Source organism: Pogoniulus pusillus, chromosome 34 (genome assembly GCF_015220805.1).
Source record: "Pogoniulus pusillus isolate bPogPus1 chromosome 34, bPogPus1.pri, whole genome shotgun sequence".
Taxonomy (NCBI): Eukaryota; Metazoa; Chordata; class Aves; order Piciformes; family Lybiidae; genus Pogoniulus; species Pogoniulus pusillus.
In genome coordinates this window covers 10,970,189-10,991,985 of record NC_087297.1, presented here as the reverse complement: position 1 = coordinate 10,991,985, position 21,797 = coordinate 10,970,189, and the positions used below count along the sequence as shown (strand labels likewise).

The window sequence follows — 21,797 nt, the reverse complement described above, 5'->3', positions numbered from 1 at the left end:
ATTCTCAGGTGGAACAGTTGGATACAAGAGATGTGTTGCACACACCAGTCTCTCAACCTGCTCCATGCTTAGAACTACACTGCAGGACTCACCAGCCCCCTCCTCTTTTCAAAGAGCCCCATTATTTCTATAGTTCACATTCCAAAGCGAGGTAGCTTCTACTTCCAAAGTGTCTAGGCACAGGTTGTGCTGATATCCACATCTTCCACCCAGAGGCCAAGTTCCCATGAGAAGGAGTATAAATAAACCCAGAAAGTTCTATCCCAGAACTCTCACACATTTTAAAATGTAAGATCTTATTTTAATCCAAGATAAAGTCCAGTTCATAAAAGGGCAATTTGCTACTGATAAAGTCTTCATATGTACAGTGAAAACAGTCAATCAATGCAAGTTTCTCCTCAGTAGGGCTTCTCCATTGATTCCAACATTTTCCTTCTCTCTTCTGCTGTGGGCATCTCTGGTTTCACACCATCTCTTCTCCTCTGTATCATAATGTTGTGCTGAAAATAGAAGAAAGTGACCGTGAGAACACAGACTTCTCTGAAGTGTCTGCCTCTGAGCTCCAAATGAATAAGATTCTTTATAGGAAGAGTACTTCTGTTAGAACGTGAGATACTCAACCTGATTAGCTGATAACTGAATGTACTAGTACTTAGCTGAAGACACCTGATAGTCTAGCTTGCTGCTGCAGGAGACAGTGAGTTACAGTATTCCCATTACACTACACCAGACTTAATGTGCAACTGCCTGTAAACAGGTTTTTTTGTTACTGTGCACATGTATTTAAAGTCTAAGCTAGAAGACTCTCTACTGCTGTGGCATAATGAGAGAAGAGAGCAGAGAACAGCCTAACTGCACACAGCTCCTTGTAATACTTCCCTAACACAACAGGCACAGAAGCAAGGACACCACCAAATAAGAATGAACTCTCTCTAAGATGGATATTAAAGTAGTTCATGACCCAAACCTAGGGAAAACCAGATTATCTCACCATAGGAGTTTCTCACTGTACCCATTTACATCAGCCCTTATCACCAGAAATAGCCAACTCAAATTTAGAGAGAAACATATCAGAAACTGCAAGAACCAACTCACAATCTAAGAGGGTAACTTTGGAGAACCAAGTGAAAATAACTTTATATGCATCTGCTTCAGCCTTCCAGCACCACACTAGCACTACCCTGGCCTGCATGTCACTAAGATGAGCAGCAGTCAGCATGAGCTAAGCCTGAAGAGCTCAGGAAGCAGCATGTCACGGGGGTGATGTACTTAAAGCAAAGCATGGAGTAGAACTTAAACTCTACTGTGCTTACCCAGAATTTTCTGCAGTTTTTGTACTTCAGAAAATAAGCAGTGCACATATCCTTGTCATAGTTGTTGTCATCCATACATTTCCTAGAGGCATCTGTTTCCTTTAATAGGGAAAACACACTTCAGAGCTGAAGGAAGTTACTGCACTCAGTGCATAAAAATACCAACAAGTCCCAGAATATCTAAAGGAGATAGGAGGCAGCTTCTCAGATGAAAGAATGCTATCAGAGAGAGCAGAGGAACATCTATCACAAAGGATAATCAGCAATTCCAAGCAATGACTTCATTTAGAGATAACAGATCTTAGTACTCTTTAAACAGTAAGGATAGAGTCCACAGCTGTTTATGAGGATGCTTGCTAAAACCCACAAGAGACCTTAAAAAGAGCAAGCTTGTCTAACCAGGATTTCAGGCTCTGATTTCAAGGACAGAAAATTGAAGAGATTCCTATCAGCTGTATTACTTCTACTTCTGAGGAATTACTCACTGCTGTTTCACACTTATTTTAACAGAGAACCTTCAGATTTTCCCATCTTGGAGCAGAAACACCAATGGAAGAATGCTAAACAAAATGATCCTCTGGAGAACACATTGTTGAAACATGCAAACAGAAAGCCCAGCGTCACCACCTTACCGCTAGACATGGATTTATGTCCTGGTCTCTAAGCTGCCGTGCATTCCTGGACATTCTAGACAGACACTTGTACCTTGGTTGAAACAGAAAAGAAACAGGTTAACTATCTACTTGTAACAGTAACTCAGGATTAAAGCTGAACTTCAGCACGTAATGAAGGCCTTCCAATCACAGAATGGCTTTGGTTGGAAGGGATCTTGAAGACATCCAGAGACCAGGTTGCTTAAGGCTTCATCTCATTTCACCTTGAACACTTCCAGGGTTGCAGCCTCCACAGTTTCCCCAGACAACCTCTTCCAAATAATGCACACAGGCTTTTTGCCTTTTAAAAACAGAGATGGATCACCACAAAACTGCTTCTCAAAAACTTACCTCCAAAGCTCTAACAGCAAGACAACTCAGGCAAGTTCAGGCTGTCGCCAAGACTTACTCCCTGACAAACTCCTACAGAGAGAATGGAGCCACCATGGTGACTCTCACACCAGCCTGCCAGACCACTGAGGAAGTGACTGTGTCTAAGAGGAACGGATCCACGTAGGATGCTCACAGCCAATAGAGTGTGGACACCTCAATAAATGCTGTGTGGGAGCAACAGACAAGTAAACTTTGCCAGGTCTGTGCTCACTCCTTGGCTGGAACACATCTATCTGTATCTTCACTGAGCTTCCCCAGGTGTAACAAGTGCCCAACCATCTCCTGTGTTGCTGTATCATATATTTAACAGGAACTGTTTCACTCCAAGGAGGGACCAGGCCCCTTTACACACCATGTATGATGCCTTTAAACACATTTTCTTCCAGTTTAGTAGCTTGACATTGACTTCGGGAGCTGTAAGCTTGAGAGCCAACAACCTACCCTGACCCAAGATGATGACATCAAGACAAACAGCAGATCTCCATTCCCTTTACAACGTCCCATACATCGCCTCTGGCACACACATGGCCATGCAGGTATTTGTTCCAAACAAATACTAAACCTAACCGAAAATACATTCATGTTAGCCAGATGACAGTGTGAGCCAAGGCAAGCAGAAACACAGAGCTGGAAAGAGCTTTCTGCAACAAATTACAGTGCAGCTGATGGAGGAAGAGGTGAAAGAACATCCTTGCTCGATTTCCTTGTCTGTTTCCTTTTCATCCCACCTAAAAACACTGATGTTAAATCTGAACTTAAAGCTCTTTCTGTTCACAGCAGAGACTGATACCCACAAGTCTACAGCAAAAAGCCAGTTCTGCTTGATCTCAGCAAACAAAAATCAGGTACTACTCTTAGTAGCTCACAGACAGAAAAGAATGTTTCTTCTTTGGGTAAGAATAGGCTATTCCAGGTGACTTAAGCCTTAGAATCTACATCCTGTTCTAGTATCCTCCTGGTGCCTGGAGTATTTTTTCACATTCCACATGACTATTTTCTGCAAATGGGGCTTTTAAATATCAGGGGAAAAAAATCTACTTCCCTTTGAGAATGTTTAAATCAACTTCCCAAGTTGATTTTTTGTGAGTGCAAAGGACTTTCCACCAGGCACTTCCAATGCAAATAGAAGCACAAGTATGTAAAACAGCATCATTCCAGCCTTCAGGGAAGGGAGAGGGGAAAGAAGTAGAAGGAAACAAAAGTGGCATAACAGAACGCTTCAATCTCAGTCAGTACTACAGCCACAACGCCTGGAGAGGTTTGTGTCTGTGTTACAACTCAGCGTTTCACTGCTATCAGAGGCGTAAGCACCACCTAAGCAGACATGCCCCAAGGTGCACGGTATTAGGCTGACTTCAGCGTTGCTCTCCAAAGGAGTATTCCTGAGCAGTTGGATGTGTCATCACCAGGGCTCACTATACAGACTGCAATTAACACTTTCAGTTTGATTGCACTCCCGGAGCCTGGAAGCGTGCGCGCCCAGCTTTAAGGAACAATACACGCAATGCATTAAAGACCTGCTGACCGAACAGGCAGTTCAGGTTCTCATGAAGCTGCTGAAGCTCAAGAGTGGGCAAATGCAGAAACATTAATACTACCCAAAAGGTTTACTAGCTCCTGCTGCACGTGTTGCTCTCTCCCAAGCACTTCAGGACTTGAAACATTATCAGCTGGAAGGGCAGGCAGGTCACTGGGAAACGCTGAAGGAGCAGTTGGGCAGGAAGCGAAGCTTTCCCCTCCCCAGGTTCTGCACAGCCTTCCCTTCCTGCTTCCCCAGCACAGGTCTGAACCAGCCACAACCGAAGGCTTGTCTATGCCACAGTTCTTAATTACGCTTTAGCACATTAACAGTTGTAAACTGTACCACAGAGAAATACAGTGCTTGCTAGCGCTCTTTAACCCGAGGGCTTTTCCAGTTCATAAACCATCAGGATATTTTTCTATAGGCTGCCTCCTATTGAAAAGCGTTTGGGTTGCTTTCTTAAGCGCATATATGCACACAGGCGCACGAAATCGCTAATTATGCTGCAATACAGACCGGCTAATTGAACCTTAAACCCTGGAGTGAACGCCGTATAAAAACCCCACGGTTTTTAATCGCTCTTTGAGCGGGACGAGCGGAGGGGCGGGAAGGAGGCTGCCGGCAGGTCTGTCCGCTCGCCACGGCCCAGCTGCCTTGCCCAAAAGAGTGCCCGGCACGGTGTGGAGGGAGGGCACAAAGCAGATCCCGAGGGGACAGGCTGCCCGCCGCCGGACCGAGGAGACAGCATCACCCAGCCCCTGCCTGTCCCCTCCGCCGGTGAAGGGCGGCGGAGTAGCCCTGCGTCCTCTCCCCGCCCGCCACGGGTAACGGCGACCGATTCAAGGGTCGCAGCCGCTCAAAGGCCACGGCCGCCCGAAGGCCACAGCAAGCGCAGCCCGCTTGTCCCAGCTCCACCTGCCGCTACACAGCGGAGCCCGGAGCCCGGGCCCCGGCGCGGCCGCCGGCCCCCGGCTAGGCGAGAGAGATCCTGCAGACGAGCGACGAAAGGCAAGCGAGCCTTCGCTCCTGCCCGGCGAGGAAGCGGCACCCCATCCGCAGGGCACGGCAGCGCGGGTCGCCGGCACTCACCTCCGTCGCCGGCCGTGTCCGCGGGAGCCCCGAGGCGGGAGGGGGGCAGCCCGTCTCCAATTCGAAAGACGTCAGCGGCTCGGGCAGCCCGCTTAAGTACGGGCGCAGCCTACCCCGCTCCCGGCCTCGCTGCTCCCCCCGGCCCAAGCGCCGCCGCCGCCCACGCCCCGGCGGCGCTGAGTGGCAAGGCCGGGCCTCCAATGGCGGCGGCGGCGGGTCCGCCCCGGCCTTGAGCGGCGCCTCCTTCCACCAACGGGGCGGGCGGTGCGGGCCGCAGGCGCCGGCGGCGGGGCGCGGCCGCGGCCCTGACTGACTGGGGGAGGCGTCCAACCCGCGGTGCGTGTGGGCGGCGGGCGGTGTGGGCGCGGCGTGTGCGGCAGGCTGGGCTGCACCGCAGCGCATACACTACAATGGCTGCTGGAAAGACGGGAAAGCAAACAATTTCCAGGCCCGCCGCGTCCAGCCCGAAATATGGGGAAAAAATTACAGAAAAATCGGAGAACACTGTAAAGGGTGGAAACGGGGCGCAGAGGGGATGCTGAGGCTCCCGCGGTGAGTCTGCTGCGGGTTTGGGGGGCAGGCGCCGGGGTTTAGCAGGGAAATATCAGGGTTATTTAAATTATGAAGGGGGAGGAGGAGAAGGAGGGGGGAGAGGAGAGAGGAGCAGCGAGCAGTGAGGAAAAGTTTGTGTTAACCATCCCTGCCTTCCATCCCGCTCCCCCCATCTCCCGCAGCCCCCCACCACCTCGCGTCGGACCCCCCCGGGGGGGGGGGAGGGGGGGAAGCAGGGGAGGGGAGGCGAGGCGAGGGTGCCCCCCTTCCCCTTCCTCGGAGGGAGAAAGAGATGATTTTCAGAAGAAACCCTCTCTCAGGAGTTTCCTCCACTCCTCCCCTCCCTCCCCGCGGCGCTATGTTGGTTCGCGAAGCGAGCGGGCGAGGCAGCGGGCTGCCCGGGGGACGGCAGGAGGGCGCGGGGTGCCCGCCACCGACCCCCGCGGCGGGCCGGGGCCGGGGCCGCGGCGGCGACGCGGGGCAGGGGCAGGAGCAGGAGCAGGAGCTGCGCGGCCGCCCCCTCCCCTCCTCGCCTCTCCGGAGCCTGTGCTGTGAATGCAGTGACAGCGGCGAGAGCGGCGAGAGGGAGCGGAAGACATTAGAGACCGCGGTGCCGAAAAATGAGGGAAAAAATTAATATAAATTCGCCCCCCGCCTCAAACCGGCCGAATTTCGCACAGAAATTTCCCCCGTGGACCCGGCTACCCGTGGGGTGTCCCTGGGACCTGGCGGCTGCGTCTTTGGGGGGATCCGGAGTGACTTTGGGGCACTCGACCCCCCTTTCCCGTCGTTTTTTGGACAAAAGTTTTTTTTTTTTTCGTAATAAAGAAACGAATTTGCCCGCTCCCCCCCGCCCCGTGGCCCAGGAGCTTTTCCCTTCCCCATCGGTGTGTGTTTAGAGAAAAGTGTGAACCCAAGCGAGTGCTGAGTCGAGTTGCATTGGGGAGGGGGGTTTGCTAACTGAAAGCAGGAGAGATCCGGAGAGAGAGAGAGAGAGAGAGAGAGCAGGGACAGCTTGTTGTCAGTATCATAAACAACCAAAATGGAGGGAGAAGTGAGGCATATAACAAAATAAAAATCAGAAAAAAATGCAAAAAAATACCTAAAAATCGGGGCTGCTCCCCCTTTTCTTCCTCGAGGCAACAGAATAAAACCCGTGTCTGCCCGGGACCGTTTTAAGGTTTCAGGGAGCAAGGAGTTAATATTTATTATTTTTTTTTTTTTGTTGATGAATTCTTTGGAGAGGCAAAAGCCTCTTAAAACTCGCCACCGACAATGAGAAAACGTGAAAATCCCTTTCAGGAGAGAGAGGTAGGGGGAGATGATAGTGCAGAAAGTGCATAACTTGAGGGTAATGTGGAGTGATCCTAGATAAGATAAATGCTGTATCTGCTGCTTTATAACTTCCCTTTTTCATGCTTTTTTTCGGATGTTTGGGGGGCTTGGGGGGTCGGGAGCTCCTTTCTTTTCCTCTATGGTCTTTTCTATTTGGATTTTCTTTTCTTTCCTTTTTTTCCCCTCCTCACTTTTTCTTTCTTTCTTTTTTTTTTCTTCCCTTTTCTTTCTTTTCTTTCTTTTCCCCCCCCTTTTTTTTTTTTTCGGACCGGAATGTAATGCCTTTGTAGTGTCACTTTCCTGATCTAATTAGGATGTGTGAGGCAAAGAGTAAACCTTTCCGGTTTTATAAAGTGCGTTTTCGTTGCCTTTGAATTTCAAGTTTTCCTGGTGGCTCCCTCCTCTATTTAAACTGGATTCTTTAGGGTGGTGTGGGGTTGAGGTAATGCTCCATAGGGAAAGCAGAGAGGGCTCAGGGGCAGGGCACCTCATCTGCCCGTGCTCGCTGGTTTCCCTGGCACGTTCGCTTCACCTGTTCCCTTACAAGAATGTCTCCTGCAGCCTCCTCGGTTTGTTTCTGTAAAATAGTGATGCCTTCATCTCACCTCACGTTGAAGTTAATGCGAAAGTGCTGCTGATGTTGGTTCCACGTGGGATCAGGGACATAGCAGGGCATTTTAAAGAGACAGCTTCTCTTTTCCTAGGGTTATCAGCACCTCTGCAGCACCTCTGTCTCTAGCTGAGGGATGCTTCGTTGTTGTTTTTTTTTAATGGGAAGGTATCAAATCGGCCCTGGTCTGATACCTTAAGGCAGGATACCAGGGGGGAAACGTGCAGATTCGTTTGGATCAGGGCGATTCTTTTGTGTGTGGCAGGTCTTCAGGGGAGTTTTCTTGGTGTGTTTAATTAAAACGCTGTGTTTTGGAGAGCAGGGTTGAGGTTTTTTGAGGGGGTTGGTTTGGGGTTGTTTTTTTTTTTGGTTGTTGGTTTTTGTTTCTTTTATTTTTGGAAATGGGTGTTGCAGAAGTGAAATAGTCCCAGGTCGTATCATGTTAAAACCCAGTGCTGTTCTGCCAGCTGTGAATTCCCTGGGAGGAGACCTGTGTGCACAGGGCAGTTTCACAGACATCTTGTGGAAGTTGTGAAGTGTGTTAGTTTTTACTTTAAATAAATCCAGTTTGGTTTGGGACACCTGAGTTGGCTGAAAAAGAATTGTGGAGCTTGTGCTATGCTGAAATGTTCTGAGCAGTCCCAAAAGGTTTTGAAAGTGGTGAAAACAACTGTAGGGTTTCATTGGCCGAAGTAAGGGCTTTTTACGAGTACACCTTCCCTGTGTAATTATAACATCACTTGGAAGAATTGCCTCTGGCTTTGTTTGAAACAAGAAAAATCATCCCAAGTGCTGTCTGGTTTCATGTGTGTGTGTGTGTATGTGTGCCTGCATGCGTGCTTTTAGCATGGGTTCGGGCTGATTTCAGGGGTTTTTTTTGCTTAATTTTTAACTTGCAAATGTTTAACTGGGATGATGTGAAACGCTCTGCTTGTCCCTCTCAGCTCTGCTGTATTTTAATTTTCAATGAAATATCCTTTATGCAAAAAAAAAAAAAAAAAAATCAGCGTCGCCTCTCAGCATGGCAATTTGATACCTTTCGGAGGAGTCAGGGTGTTTCCTTCACGTGTGCCTCATTTTTCTGGTCTCTACATTTATTTCTAGATGAAAAAATTGAATGCAGGTATGTGGATGTTGAAGGAAGATGGAGCACTGAGCTTGTAGGGAGGCTGTTTCAGCAAGTGTTTTCTTTGAGCTTGTGGAGGTTGAGTATCGGTTGTGGTAGCCCCTCTGTGTGGACTAGCATGTGTTTGCAAATGATCTAGACCTTCTCTGCATGTGTGACCAAAGAAGCTGGTGTGCAGTAGTTGTTGACTGGGATACAGATTCTGGAAGAAATCTTAGAAGTTTTCCAGGGACTTACAGTTGTGAAAATTAAATCACATTAACTGCTCTTAGGCTAGGAAAAAAATAGTAAAGAAGGTTTATTAAGGAAGAAAAAAATTAATCAGTTTGGATAAAGGAGTGAAAATGAACCTTTTTTTTCTCCCCCCCAGAACTGTCTTGTATGGTTTCATAGCAAGAATTCACACTTGAAGGTGCCTTTCTGAATATTTCTTACACTGATCTCTTCTTTTCATTGCCTGAAGTAACTTTATCCTGAAGCACATAGAAAGTTGATAGATTAACAGCAGCACACTGTGTATCAGTGCTTTTAATGTACCAGAGCAGATAGGCAGTAGTAGATGTGCAGAACTAACTTTAATAAACTGCTTAATGGTGCTGAGAACAGTATTTAAGAACTCAAAACACTGCGTCTGTGACCATCAGTATGAAGTGTTTCATGTGTTAAAATGTTACAAACTATTAATGCTTCTAAACCATTAGTATTGTAACGCTGAAAATAGGTGTAGGCACTGGCAGTGCCAAGGTGAAAGAGGTGCATGTTGTGGAGTGTCTTTCTTGGCTTACAGTTGTGCATTGCAAAGTTAAATTCAGTGCATCCAACCCTAGGGTAAAAATCAGGACATGGAGGGAGGATGAAGTGGAAAAGAGTGTTCTCCCAGAATTTGATCCTCTTTTAAACTGGGTTTGATTTTAAGTTGTAATCCAGCTGGTGAGAATAACAGCAGCAGACAAGTGTTCTTTAGGATTGCTTTTTACAAACTGGTTTACTCGTTGTAGAAAACTGAATTATCCTTTCAGGGGTGCTGTGGTGTTTGATAAAAATAGAAGCAGCTTGCAAAGCTTCCCCACTTCTAAGGGCTGAGCTAATCTTCTCTCTGATATGTTGCTCTGTTCTGTACATGATTCAGTTGGATTGTTTTTATTTTTTTCCCAAGGTTGTCTAAAACTAAACCACCTGAGGAAACAAATACTCAAAGCTATTGTTGCTAAAGTTACCCCACTTTTTATAGGTGAACTGGGGAGCTGTAAAGCTATTAAAATCCTTCTTCAATACTTAGCAGTCCTGTTCAATAACATTTAAAAATTAAGAACCAGACTATCCTTACAGCAAATACAGGAGTCTGAATTGCCACACATTCCGCTTCTCTTGAATGCTTAGTTGAAGTGTGTCTCTTGGTGTGGACTTCTTATTTATTAGTTATCCTGGGGGAAAAAAAATTAGTTTCCCCTAGTGCAGAACTTTTGAGATTTTTAATTAAGGAGCTTGGGTAAAAAAAAAAAGTTTGTGCAGTTCCAAAAGGCACCGCATTAAAAGCTCAGCCACTGCTAATGGTCGTCCATCTCTGCAGCTAGTCAGGCAAAATGGTGCCCTTAAGTCTCCTCCTTGCAGGGTGGTGCATGTGTTTTAAAATTAATGGGTTAAAGAGGAGGCTGCTCATGTTTGAAATAAACCACTGTTTGTAGCTGCTCAGGGTTCTTTTGTTAGATGTTGTACTTCTGAGTCTAAAACAGGAGTTTGAAGTATTTTTTTTGTATCTGTCACCTCTGCTATTTTTTAAATCTTTTTATTATTTTTTTTTGGTCAGCAAATACCTTTTGGCAGGGTTCTTGAACAACTTTTTATCTGTTAAGCAAGGGGAGGTAGTCTGGAAAAGGTGAAATCTGTTAGAGCAGTTAGATCATTCTGAAATCAATGTGGAGTTAAAAGGATCCTGCAGCCACCACCACCAGAGTGGCAGAGCACTTGTTTTCAGGGAGATATCCTCCAAATCATCTGCTGCTAGGGAGGGTTTAGCTTTCACTGCTTGTGAAAGAAATGTGCAGCATCTACCCTCTGGACTGCTGAGCATCTTTAACCAATTACCAAATGTTTAGGTAGCCTTAAAAAACTATTTAAAAATAATTCAAATATTAGAACAAAGCAGCAGTTTGTATTGATCAAGTGTAAAATGTTTAAGTTTCTGAACTGCAAGGGAGTTTCTTTTTTTTTTTCCCTTTGCATTTATCAGAGCATTTTGGTTGGGGAGAATTGTGTGGTTGTCCTCCCAATCAAAAAAATCACATCTAGAATTTAATTGAATTTGTTTTTATTTTTAAACTGTGTGAACTTGTAACTTGAATGTAAAACAGTGAGGAACTCTCAAAAAAATCACTTGTGGAGCTGCCTATATTTTATTTTAAATTTTTTTTAAAGGATATAGTGACCTTTTAACTGAAATGGAACAGATTCCACTTACTGATTCATTTCAAGTGAGCAGTTGTCCACTGAAAATCAAATGTGAACAATTCTGGTTGTACACAAGTTACAAAAAGCTAATACTGAACAGAGCTGCTCACCACTGCTGCAAGTTCTGTTTAATTTAGGATGGTTTGTTAAAGCAGGTTTTGTCTGCTTCAGTCTCATTGTTCACCTGTTAACTGCCTCATCTTGGAGGAGAGAATTAGGAGAAATGGATAGAATTAGAGGGGAGGTTAAATTTTGGAGGAGATGCAATATGCTCTTCAAAATAGTTGTGTGCTAACAGTTACAAAGGATGGGGCCTTCTCATAGGGGATATTAAAATTGTTAATATTGAAATGGACTCTCCATGTCCTGTAAACAGTTACTGCAGGGACATGGCACAAAATTCACCACCAGACACAGCAGGGGTTTGAGATGGCTGCATGAGTACAGACCTGACAGTGAAGAGTGGCAAAGCTTGCCTAGTTCTTCTCATGTTGAAGGAATCAATCAGTTTCTGTTGTAGCCTTCTTTGTAGTAACTTCTGTCCCTTTCCTAATTCACTGTGTGCCCAGGGTGCAGAGATACCTTGTCAAGCACAGTAAAATGCATGCTCAGAGTGATGGGCTCTGTTACACATGCCCAACCCTGCCTGGTTTGCTAGGCTTACAAGGGGGCACAAAGAGAGTAGAATGTGGCCCAACCTGCATAATTGTAGTTCATTTGTACAAGGGAAAGGGGAAAAAAAAAAAAGACCAGGGCTGAACTAGAATAAAACCAAAAAAAGTGAAATAGATAAAAGAAATGAATGCAGACAATTGTGGCTGTAACACACAGAACAGTAACTCAAAGCACCGAAGTGAAATAGCTCAAATCAGCTTTGAGAAGTCAAGGGGGAATCAAGCAAGCAAAACCTGGAATTGCCATCAGATGTAATTAAGAAATAACTGTGTAAAGGAACTGGGAGAAATGCAAGAAGTGTCTGTTACAGTAAACTGAATTGCTCTAATCTTCTTTTGCACTTAATGTGCTAAATTCCTCTCTCAAAGGAGAATATCCCTAGAAATCAGATTAGAAAGTGTTTAAAGGGAATTATTTGTCAAAGTTGTTTTTTTTAACTGAAGTTAGGGTAACTAATAAAATCTCTTCCATATTGCTGTAAATAATACTTAATTTGATAGCATTTAACCATGCAGATTGCACATGAAGTGGCTTATGTATTGTACAGGTGACTTACCTGGTAGCCTGATGCTCTGTGTCACTAGCTTGCAACCTCAAAGCTTTTCTTTCTGCTTCTGGGTCAGGTTGCATTTTGGAAACGGCCAAATCTGAAGTATTTCTCATGAAATAAGATGTGGGTGGTTGATTTTTGTCTTACTCACATTTGTTGTGAGTTGCCAAATAATCAAAAATTCAAGGAGAATGCCCGAAAACTTAACCTTGCCTCCTCATTTATTGAGTATGTGTTTGTACGTCACAGGCTGTCAGATTTACTAGTGCAGGAGTTGTCTAAAAAAGCCCTGCAAACCCTCTGGTTCTGAATTACTGAGCTTTCATTACCCTGAATGTTTGAGCAGCAGAAAGACCCTCTGTATGCAAATCAGAGCTTACTGTCCCCAGTGCTGGTCACTTCTGATAACACTGGGGGGGTCGAGGTATTTTTATGTGTGTATTTATCATGAGCATTACATTTCTATGCCATCTAGATACCCACGTTTAAGGAAACACCTGGCTGTGCCTGCAGAATGCCATCTCCTTTGAATTGATGGCGATAGAGGAATTCTGGGTTTGAGAAAGAGCCCTTTTTGAGGGGAAGGCAGAAAGGCAGCTTGCTATTAAATTTCAGTCAAGACCGTATAGTTAGTAATAAAACATTTACAAGTTTGTAAATGTTGCGTTTCTTCAGCCTCTTACTGTCACGTGTGGAATTCTCATTTGTCCTAATTGTGCCTTTACTGCGGCTGCCTACATGCAAGGCTTACTAATTCCCTCTTTGTCAGGTGGAAGCACAGATACAATATCAATACAGAAAGAGAAATTGCCCACAACAGCTCCTAGGGACTCTTCAGATGTTGCACTACAAAGGTGTAAATATATGGTGTTAGCTACCTCTTATCACTCACTGCTGCTCTTCCTCTCGCAAGTACTTTTAAGAAGAGTTGAATATTAAACTGAAATAAAACAGCTCTAAAATCCTGTCAGGGTTTAGTGCTCTGTTTAAAAGCTAACCACAGACATTGCTCGAGCTTATTTTGTTCACTGGGAGTTACTGTGGTCAACACACACAGAATTTGTTTCATGCAGGGCACCAGGAAAGACTGAACTCTGTAGCTGAGAACTGATCACAGCAAACACAGTTAATTTCAATCTGTATATTAGGAGTTTGGTTTGGGTTTTTTCCTTCTCCTCTGTGACTTGATCATTTGCTTTAATTCTTTTGAATAGTGGGGATTATGCTTAGATTTACCCACTTCTAATTCCACCCCAGCACAAACCTGTAGCTTATGGCTATATTTTAATCAGTTTCAGGAAAAAGTAGTAAAAAATAATGTTACTGCATCTGTCAGAAGATGGTGTTGCTGCATGCTATTTTAAATGGTGTTTAAATACAGTTATAAGCATACCAGTCCAGTGAAATCAGCTCTGTCCCTAAACAACAAAGTTACATTATTTGTCAGTTTAAAAGTTAACCAAGAATCATAATATGTTAATTACCCCTAATTATTCAGGCTGGGTTTAATATGTGTTGCAATTGCTTTAAATGCCACATATGAATTCTTTATATCAAACTCATTTAATTTCTCATTGCTAGTAAAATGTCATGTTTGGCCACTTGTAATTTTAAAGGGGCTTTTTTTTGTGTGTCTTACCTGCCCAAGTGTATCCTTTGCTTTTAAATATCCTCTGCTCTGAAGCCAGCACTGATTTAAAACTCTTCCATTCACTCCTAGTCCTTTTGTATTGAGATTACTAATTTCTGTGCTACAGAAGTTGTGCTGAGGAACACTGTGGCATTAACTTGTGCTGATGATGCTACAAGGATAAAAATTGGGTGTAGAGTTATGACACAGGAAACTTAATCATAGTGGTATTTGAGTGATGGAAATAGTCCCAAACTGGCTGAATGTTAAACGAGCCTGTGAGGAAATAATGTCAGGTTTTGCAGCCTCGTAGCATTAATCAAAGATGTGGTGTCACTGTTTCTCAGAAGAAACACTCAAAGACACTCCTAGCATCAATTGCTGTGGAAGGCAAACAGAGATCTAGATTAGACTTTCAGGAATCAAGAAGTATGAAATAAGTTTCTTGGGGGAAAAAAAAAAAGCTTTAACGTTATTTTACCTCTTGAAAACTTGACCACTTCGTAGTGTTAGAGGACAAGTGAGTTAAGTCCATCTGGAGTTAGGCATTTCACTTTCTGGTGGTGTTTTTATCTGTTCATCGTGTAAAACATACTCCTTGCTCCTCTTTTTGCTTCGTTGTTTGTACTGAAAGGAAATTAAATCTCAGCAGTTTTAAACTGCATTGAATAATCGTTTGATTGGAGTAGGAAGGTGCTTGCATCTGGGGGGGCTGACTCTGTGTTGCTGTTTTCTATTTTTCTGTAGTTTTCCAAACAAAAAAATAACACCACCCTGAACATAAAAGGAGACTGGATCTTTTCTTCAAGCCCTGATGACGAGGGAGGTGTGGTCAGGAAGGGGCTCTGATGACTTAAATCACTGCCCCTCAGCCTCTCAAAAAAATTAACTCCTGTGAATTTGCGATTTCAGTCGCACAGTGATGTTGCAACTTTGAAACTGATAATATATTCAGTCATCTTGAGATGAGCTCCACAGTTCTTCGTTAGGCAGATTGAATTCCCCAAAGGTTTTGTCTGAATAAGTACTTGAGTATTGTGCTGTTTGTTCCAGTTTCCATCAGGAATCAAGCCACAGAAAGTCTCTCAGCTCTGAGTAAAGCCTCAAAGGCTTCATGGGTGCCCTAAACCTCCCCTAATTCCTGTTATAGTTTTAGTTGCTAAACTGTGGTTGAAGGTCAAATAAACCTTTTTTGCTAAGCATCCGAATTCTATCATAGAGGAGGGAGTTTGGTATTAGGAGGTAGTTTTAATATAAAACCTTTATGTAGGTAACTTAACAAACTTAAAGGCAGGCAGAAATTCTGCTGTCGGGTTGCAAGTGCTCTGCAACTGTTACATGAAGTAGTATTTAGATCACATTTATTCATCAAGGTAGGAGGACTCGGTTGGAAGAAGACAGAGCTTAAGTGATTTGTTAATTCTTCCTTCCCAAAGATAGGGAAAAAATTTGGCCACCACTTTAGCTGCCAGCAGTGCTCTGAAGATTATCCATTTGTATCTGTCAGTCTGTCTCTCCAGACTTTCTGAAACGTGGGCCTCCTAGGAAGGTTAAGGCTGGAGATCATAAAGTATTTGTATCCCTCCTATGAACTGTTACCTAGCAACTTTGTCCATTTGTTCTGTGATGTTGTGTTTTGGGGTATATCTGAGCGAGCAGGCAGTACAAAATGGACATGCTCTCCCCTTGGGCATGGCAGAGCTCAGGCCTGAAGAGCAAATACTCTGTCGTCTTGCTTTGGGGATTAGGTTGGTTATGTGGGGTTAACAATTGAGTCTTCCTATCCCTGCCACTTGTGGCATTCATCACTTTAGGAATTCTGTTTCTTTATATTTTTTGAGGATGTTGCTGTGGCTGGCAAGGGTATTAATTAGCTGCCCTGGCATACAGAATTTGTAGATGAAAGGAGGATATATATATATATATATATATATATATATATATATATTTTCTGATCTAATCATGACAAGATTATGTAGAAGTTTCCTCAGCATCTTAGACACTGCTTAGTTATAAATCAAACCAAGTTGAATTGAACAAACAGTCAATAAAAATACTTGTTCTGGGTTCCTCTGCAGAGCTTATTAAACTCCAGTTGAGAATTCTTTTCACTGTGACCTTTAAGATATTCAGGCTCTATTTCGTGGTTTCCAAATATCATCATTTCCATCTATCACATTTTAAGTAGGTCATTAGTAAATGTCCGGTGGCTCACGTTCCGAGCCTGGCTGTGTTAAAGCTGAAAAGCTTCTTGGGGAGCAAGTGATATTGCCCCCTTTGTTCTTTACATGTTTCCTATTGCTCGAGGTTGATTCAGGTGACACTCATGCAAAGGGTTGATCTTTCAGGTTCTTAAGAATCGAGGTGTTTGTAGAGGTTTTGTTTAGGTTAAACCCAGTAATTTGTTCTAGCATCTTTTGGAATCTGGTGGTCATTGAGGGTATAGGGAACAGCAGTCCTGTGCTTCTCAGCAGGGATTGCTGCTCAGTGATGGAACCGCAGTGTCCTGAGCGTGGAAGCGGCAACCCTGCAGTGAAGGACTGGACTAGATCTATAGTGTGAACGGGGAACTGTGTTACAAATAAATGAATTGTTTGCAATGAGATCCTTCCTTCACACACTGACATTTTAATTTCATTCTGCAGTATCAGAAATTGAAACTTCAGGATGATTTTTACAAGTCTGTCAACTTGAAAAGGCAATTACTGTAACCACCAGTGAAGTCAGAGTGTTTGGAAAGGACAAAATCCTTTTAGTAAAGGTCTTGGAAAAACATTTTATTGCCTGGAAAGCAAAGAAAAATAACTGTTGTATTGGGAAGATGATATTTTTCAACCAAGTAAATAATACTTAGATGTTGTGGGAGATTCATCTAGCAATAGCTTGGATCTCTCTCTAACAGAATGTCATGTTAATATATTTATCAAACTAATACATAGAGCACATTTAGAAGAGTGCAGCCTTCAGCAACAGAGCCATCAGAATTTAATGAAAGCAGAAACAAATACTATGTTGTGTCCCTGTACACACAACTTCTTTTTTGAGATGAAAAAGGTTAGGCATCTAGACATGCAGAGGTGTTCAGAACCCTGCCACGATGGTTTTGGGGAACTGTGCAAATACAAAGCTCTGCTACCACATCCAGATAGAAAGCACTTGATGGTGCACTGAGGTTAGAGAGTTTGTTGGTTCTGTGGTTTGAATTCAGAATTAAAGCTGATACATGGAGCAGTGGTGGCACACTGTGTTTTAGTCCAGCGTTGGAAGCGTGTCTTACAAACCTGAATGTAAATGCTACATGGCTTTGGAGCTGACTTGCTAGTACTGTGGATTTGTTACTTCAGAAAACAAGTGGTTTGTTTGGACAGAATTGCTGTTTCCTTCTGGTGTAGTTGCCCTTAATTGAATTCTGCTCCCTGATTTGTTGTAGTTGTTGCTTGCACAGAATTGTGCCTGTGCTTTTTCCTCAGAACACATGCAAACAGCATTGTGCTCCTGCTGTGATTATTATACATAACACCTCTGGCTCAGCAGATCAAAAGTTGTGTTTATTGGAAAACAGAATGAACATTTTATGCTATTTTTTTTCCTTAAAAACTACTTAAAAATAGCTGTGGCAAAAGAGCTTCTCCTTTAACATGCTAATCCACTAAGCCACCATACATCACTCTGTAGGCGATGCTTTTATCCCAGGCAGCTACCTCTGACTAGAGTCCATCTGAAAGGTTTCATGTTATCACAGAGATGCACCCACAAACCTGAATTCATAAGGAGAGAGTTTAATAAGATGCTTAATGTATTTTTTATTAATCAACTGGCAACTGCCTTTTCTTTTCCCCAAGAATTGTTTCATGTCAGTGTGGTCTGGGCTACCTTAAGGCATTCTGGTTGTTCAAAGCAAACTGGTGACGAAAAATGACATCTGCAGAACTTTCTCTGAGTGTGGGAATGTAGCAATTCCTAGTTTTGCTGTAGACTATGATGTTGTGATAGCCAAATACCTGAGTGGAATGCTATACTGATCATGGAAGTGATAAACTAAAGGAGGCTGAGAATTTCTGCCAGCTGGATTGGAGGCTGAGATTCACCTGGATTAATAGTTTCAGTTGCTAATCTCGCCCCCGTGTTCCTCTGCTGCTTTGTTTTCTGAAGCTGGATTTTCCTCATTGAATTCCTGTAACTGTATACTGTGGCTGTGTAAAGAGCCACACAAACGTGGGAAACAGCAAGACTGACTTGGCAGAAAATTGTCTATAGTGTCAAAAACACAACAGAAACAATATAGTCCCACTTACCTTTTGCCTTCAGGAATCGTAGACGTTACTCCTAAGAACAGATGTGCGATAGCCTGAAACGTGACTGTGGATTGCCTGTCCCTGTGTCCAGCAGTGACTAGAATTTTTTAGGTGTTAAGTGCCAAGAGAAGGATGAGTTCCAGTGCAAAGTTTGCCCAGCAGCTGAGAAAGAACCGCTGTCATTTATTTGTACAAATGCTAATTCAGGGCGGTACAAGAGGAGGGAGAAGTGTGGTGGTTGTTACTCCTTGCTGCTCTGTTCTGGCTGGTCCTGGAGCTCTATTTAATGCTATCTGACAGATTAGAGCATTTAACTTGAAAATGTGCTGCTGCTCGACTGGCGGGTTGGGACATTGCCTACTGTGATTTCCTACTGGCAAGGAGTCTGCAAAGCCCATTTTAAGGCAAGCTTGGCCGTGCTTGAAACTAGAGGAGTTAGGTAAGATTTGAGACGCTGCTTTCTTCTTCAGGCACTGGGGCCGACTGGAGAGTTGTTTCCTGTAATCTAAGGGACTCCTCTGCGTTGATGGCATTAGCTCTGTACCTTCAAGTATGGTTTGATGGGGTTTTGGTTACACTGGTGGCCTGGCAATATATGTGAGCAGACCATGACGTGTTGTGTTGTTGGTCACTTCCATATAGAACCATCTGCAAAGAACAGGGTCAGGATGAGGCGTGGAGGGAATATGGGAAGGAAGATTGTGTCTGCCCTGGTAAGACCACACCTAGAATACCATTCCCAGTTTTGGGCTGCCTGGTTCAAGAGAGACAGACAGCTGCTGGAGTGAGTCCAACAGAGCTATGAGAATGATTGCAGGACTTGAACATCTCTCTTATGAAGAAAGGCTGAGAGCCCTGGGGCTGTTTAATCTGGAGAAGAGAAGGCTGAAGGGGGATCTGACCAGTGCCTCTAAATATCTAAGTGGTGGGTGTCAGGGTGAAGGTGCCAGGCTCTTTTGGTGGTGCCCAGTGATAGGGCAAGGAAGGATGGGTACAAGCTAGAACACAGGAGGTTCCACCTTTGCATGAGGAGATACTATGGTGAGGGTGACGGAGCACTGGAGCAGGCTGCTCAGAGAGGATGTCTTTGGAGGCTTTCAAAACCCACCTGGAAGCATTCCCGTGTGTCCTATCCGATCCTGCTTTAGCAGAGGCATTTGGACTTGATGATCTTTTGAGATCCCTTCCAACCCCTGACACTCAGTGATTCCGTGAGACCTCAGAGGGCTTGCAGTGAGGACGCAGTAACCGTCCAAAGCAGCTTGTCCTCACAGTGTGCTGCTGTTTGTATGTGATAACACCTCCTACCTAACCCCTTCATAAATAAAGCATTTTCACCTAGGAGTTCTTTGTATCAGCAGATGATCAAAGTGCTGCACGAAGTCGCAGTGCCAGGCTTCATGTAAATTGTTTTTAAATAGACTGTTGGATAAGCTGGTGTTCCAAACAGTCACCGTTTGAAATCCCGATAAGGAAGGAATTGTTGTAAAGTGTTTTGTTCCAAAGCTGTGTACTGAACTGTCCTGGCAGACAGAGTTCTTCATTCTTCCAGGGCTGGATTTTCACTGTGCTTTTAGATGAAGTTGCCTACCTTGGAACTGATTCCTGAAGCCAACCTAACTGGAGTGAAAAACGACGATGCTGAAAAGCAGGACGTAAATCACGTTGCGGAGCTGGGTTGTTAAGTGTATCAGTAAAATGTGTGTCCTTTGACTCACTGGTTTAAATCACAGGGGGAAAAATAAAACACCTAGAGGGTTCTCTGTGCGATCAGGATAGGGTATTACTCAATTTGTATGTGTAGCCAGTGCAGAAACAGAGAATGTCTCTAAATTCAGCAAGTGGTGTGTGTTGCTCTAAAGGCAGCAAGTGACTCATGTGACTGTCTTAGCAGCTGGGCAGTGAGATTAGAGGAGCTACTACGTACACATTCCCTTACTGAGGGCTCCAAGCTATTGCTAAATGAAGTTGTGTTCCTGCCAACAACTGAATAATGGGCATAAGAAAACAGAGTAAATAAGTGTGTCATCAGGTTAGTGCAGTAGTTATTCCAGACAGTTGTTGAAGTGCAGGAACAGCCTCCCCCCGGCCCTAACTTTCCCAAGATTTCCATTTAAAAGATTTTTTTTTTGTCCCTTTTATAAGGTCTGCCCTCGCACAAGGTTACATCTCAATTGTCCCTTACAGTCTGCAGATTTGTAAAAGTCATCTTGAAATGGCTGTTCCTGACACTGGAGGAGGGGGAAAAAAAAAGAGAGGGAATGTTAGTGAGAGAAGAATCTTATTGCAGAGAGCTCATTTCTTTGTAAAAGCACTAAAAATACGCTCGGATCGAGAAGTGTTTTGATCTGAACTGAAGCTGGCAAAGTGTCTACTTCTTGGTCACTTGTTAATTTGAAGACTTATTCATGATGTTATTCCTCATGTATTTCCTAATTGTAAGAATTTGTGAGGTTTGTTCCAAATTGTCTTTAAGTTTTCCTGGCATGCCAGTGTGGCTTAGTGCAGTATGAATTCTTTTTAGGTTTCTTTTTCACATTTCCTTTAAGCTCTTTCTTTTTCTTTTGTTGGTTTTTTTTTTTTTTTTGTCTTTTTTATTTTTAACTCAGATCCTTGCTTCTCTTAGGCAATTTGTCAAACCTTCGTGGCTGCTTTTTCAGTATCTAAAGGAGACCTACAGGAAGGCTGGGGAGGGACTGTATACAAGGTCTTGTAATGACAGGATGAGAAGGAATGGATTTAAAGTGGCAGAGGGGAGATTTAGACTGGAAGAAGTTCTTTCCAGTGAGGGTGGTGAGACACTGGCAGAGGTTGCCCAGGGAGGTTGTGGAGCACAGAATCAAAGATCACATTGGGTGATTATGTGCTCCACAACCTCCCTGGAGGTGTTCAAGGCCAGGTTGGATGAGACCTTGAGCAACCTGTTCTAGTGGGAGGTGTCCCTGCCTATGGGATGCTCCACAACCTCCCTGGAGGTGTTCAAGGTTGGATGAGGCCTTGAGTGACCTGTTCTAGTGGGAGGTGTCCCTGCCCATGGCAGGAGGTTGGAACTGGATGAGCTTTAAGGTCCCTTCCAACCTAAACCATTCTATGATTCTATAAATGTCTTTGCAGATCCACATTTATGCTTCAACTATTATTTATGATTTAAACAAAGTGTCACCTGTCAAACATCTCTTTAGGACTAACCCTCATAAGAGTTCCTCAGTCTTGAGGACCAGGGGATGTGTTGGCATCAAATAAATTGATACAGAAGTCAAGGCAATGTGAATTTAGTCTGGACATTAGGAAGAAATTCTTCATGTAAAGAGTTATTGCCCACTGGAATGGGCTGCCCTGGGAAACAGTGGAATACCCATCCCTGGAGGTGTTTAAGAGGAGGCTGGATGAGGCACTTAGTGCCATGATTTAGCTAAGTAGAAGAGTTAGGTGATGAGTTGGACTCAATGATCCTAGAAGTAATTTCCAACCTGGTTAATTCTGTGGTTCTGTGAATATCTTCTCTGGTTTTAGTGTTAACTTTCAGACCAAATTATGTTTTAAAGATGAGGATTACTTTTCCAGAGGGGAACTGCCATGTTTAAAAAGCCAAGACTGACAAGAGGT

At 43.9% G+C, this 21,797-nt stretch overlaps 2 protein-coding genes across 5 annotated transcripts in view; one reads left to right on the top strand and one right to left on the bottom strand.

The window, feature by feature from the left end:
* Positions 1 to 279: 279 nt before the first annotated feature.
* CHCHD7 (coiled-coil-helix-coiled-coil-helix domain containing 7) lies at positions 280 to 5,372 on the bottom strand. 2 transcript variants are annotated; one of them, XM_064170523.1, is made up of 4 exons: positions 4,971 to 5,154; positions 1,946 to 2,018; positions 1,314 to 1,412; positions 280 to 500 (listed from the first exon to the last, which is right to left on the bottom strand). In XM_064170523.1, exons 2-4 carry the CDS (start codon positions 1,997 to 1,999, stop codon positions 399 to 401), a joined length of 255 nt encoding a protein of 84 aa, XP_064026593.1. In that variant the 5' UTR covers positions 2,000 to 2,018; positions 4,971 to 5,154; the 3' UTR covers positions 280 to 398. The 2 variants fall into 2 exon arrangements, with proteins under 2 accessions (XP_064026593.1, XP_064026592.1); XM_064170522.1 differs by lacking the exon at positions 280 to 500 and having other exon boundaries at positions 1,314 to 1,532; positions 4,971 to 5,372.
* Positions 5,373 to 5,432: 60 nt separating this feature from the next.
* The window catches only part of PLAG1 (PLAG1 zinc finger), a 45,572-nt gene continuing 29,207 nt past the window's right edge, over positions 5,433 to 21,797 (top strand). For 2 of the 3 annotated variants that reach the window (XM_064170521.1, XM_064170520.1), the window contains exon 1: positions 5,434 to 5,522. The gene's annotated coding sequence lies outside the window, so the exon portion shown is untranslated. Of the gene's footprint in view, positions 5,523 to 21,797 lie in introns of all 3 variants that reach the window. The other variant, XR_010308320.1, reaches the window with a different exon arrangement.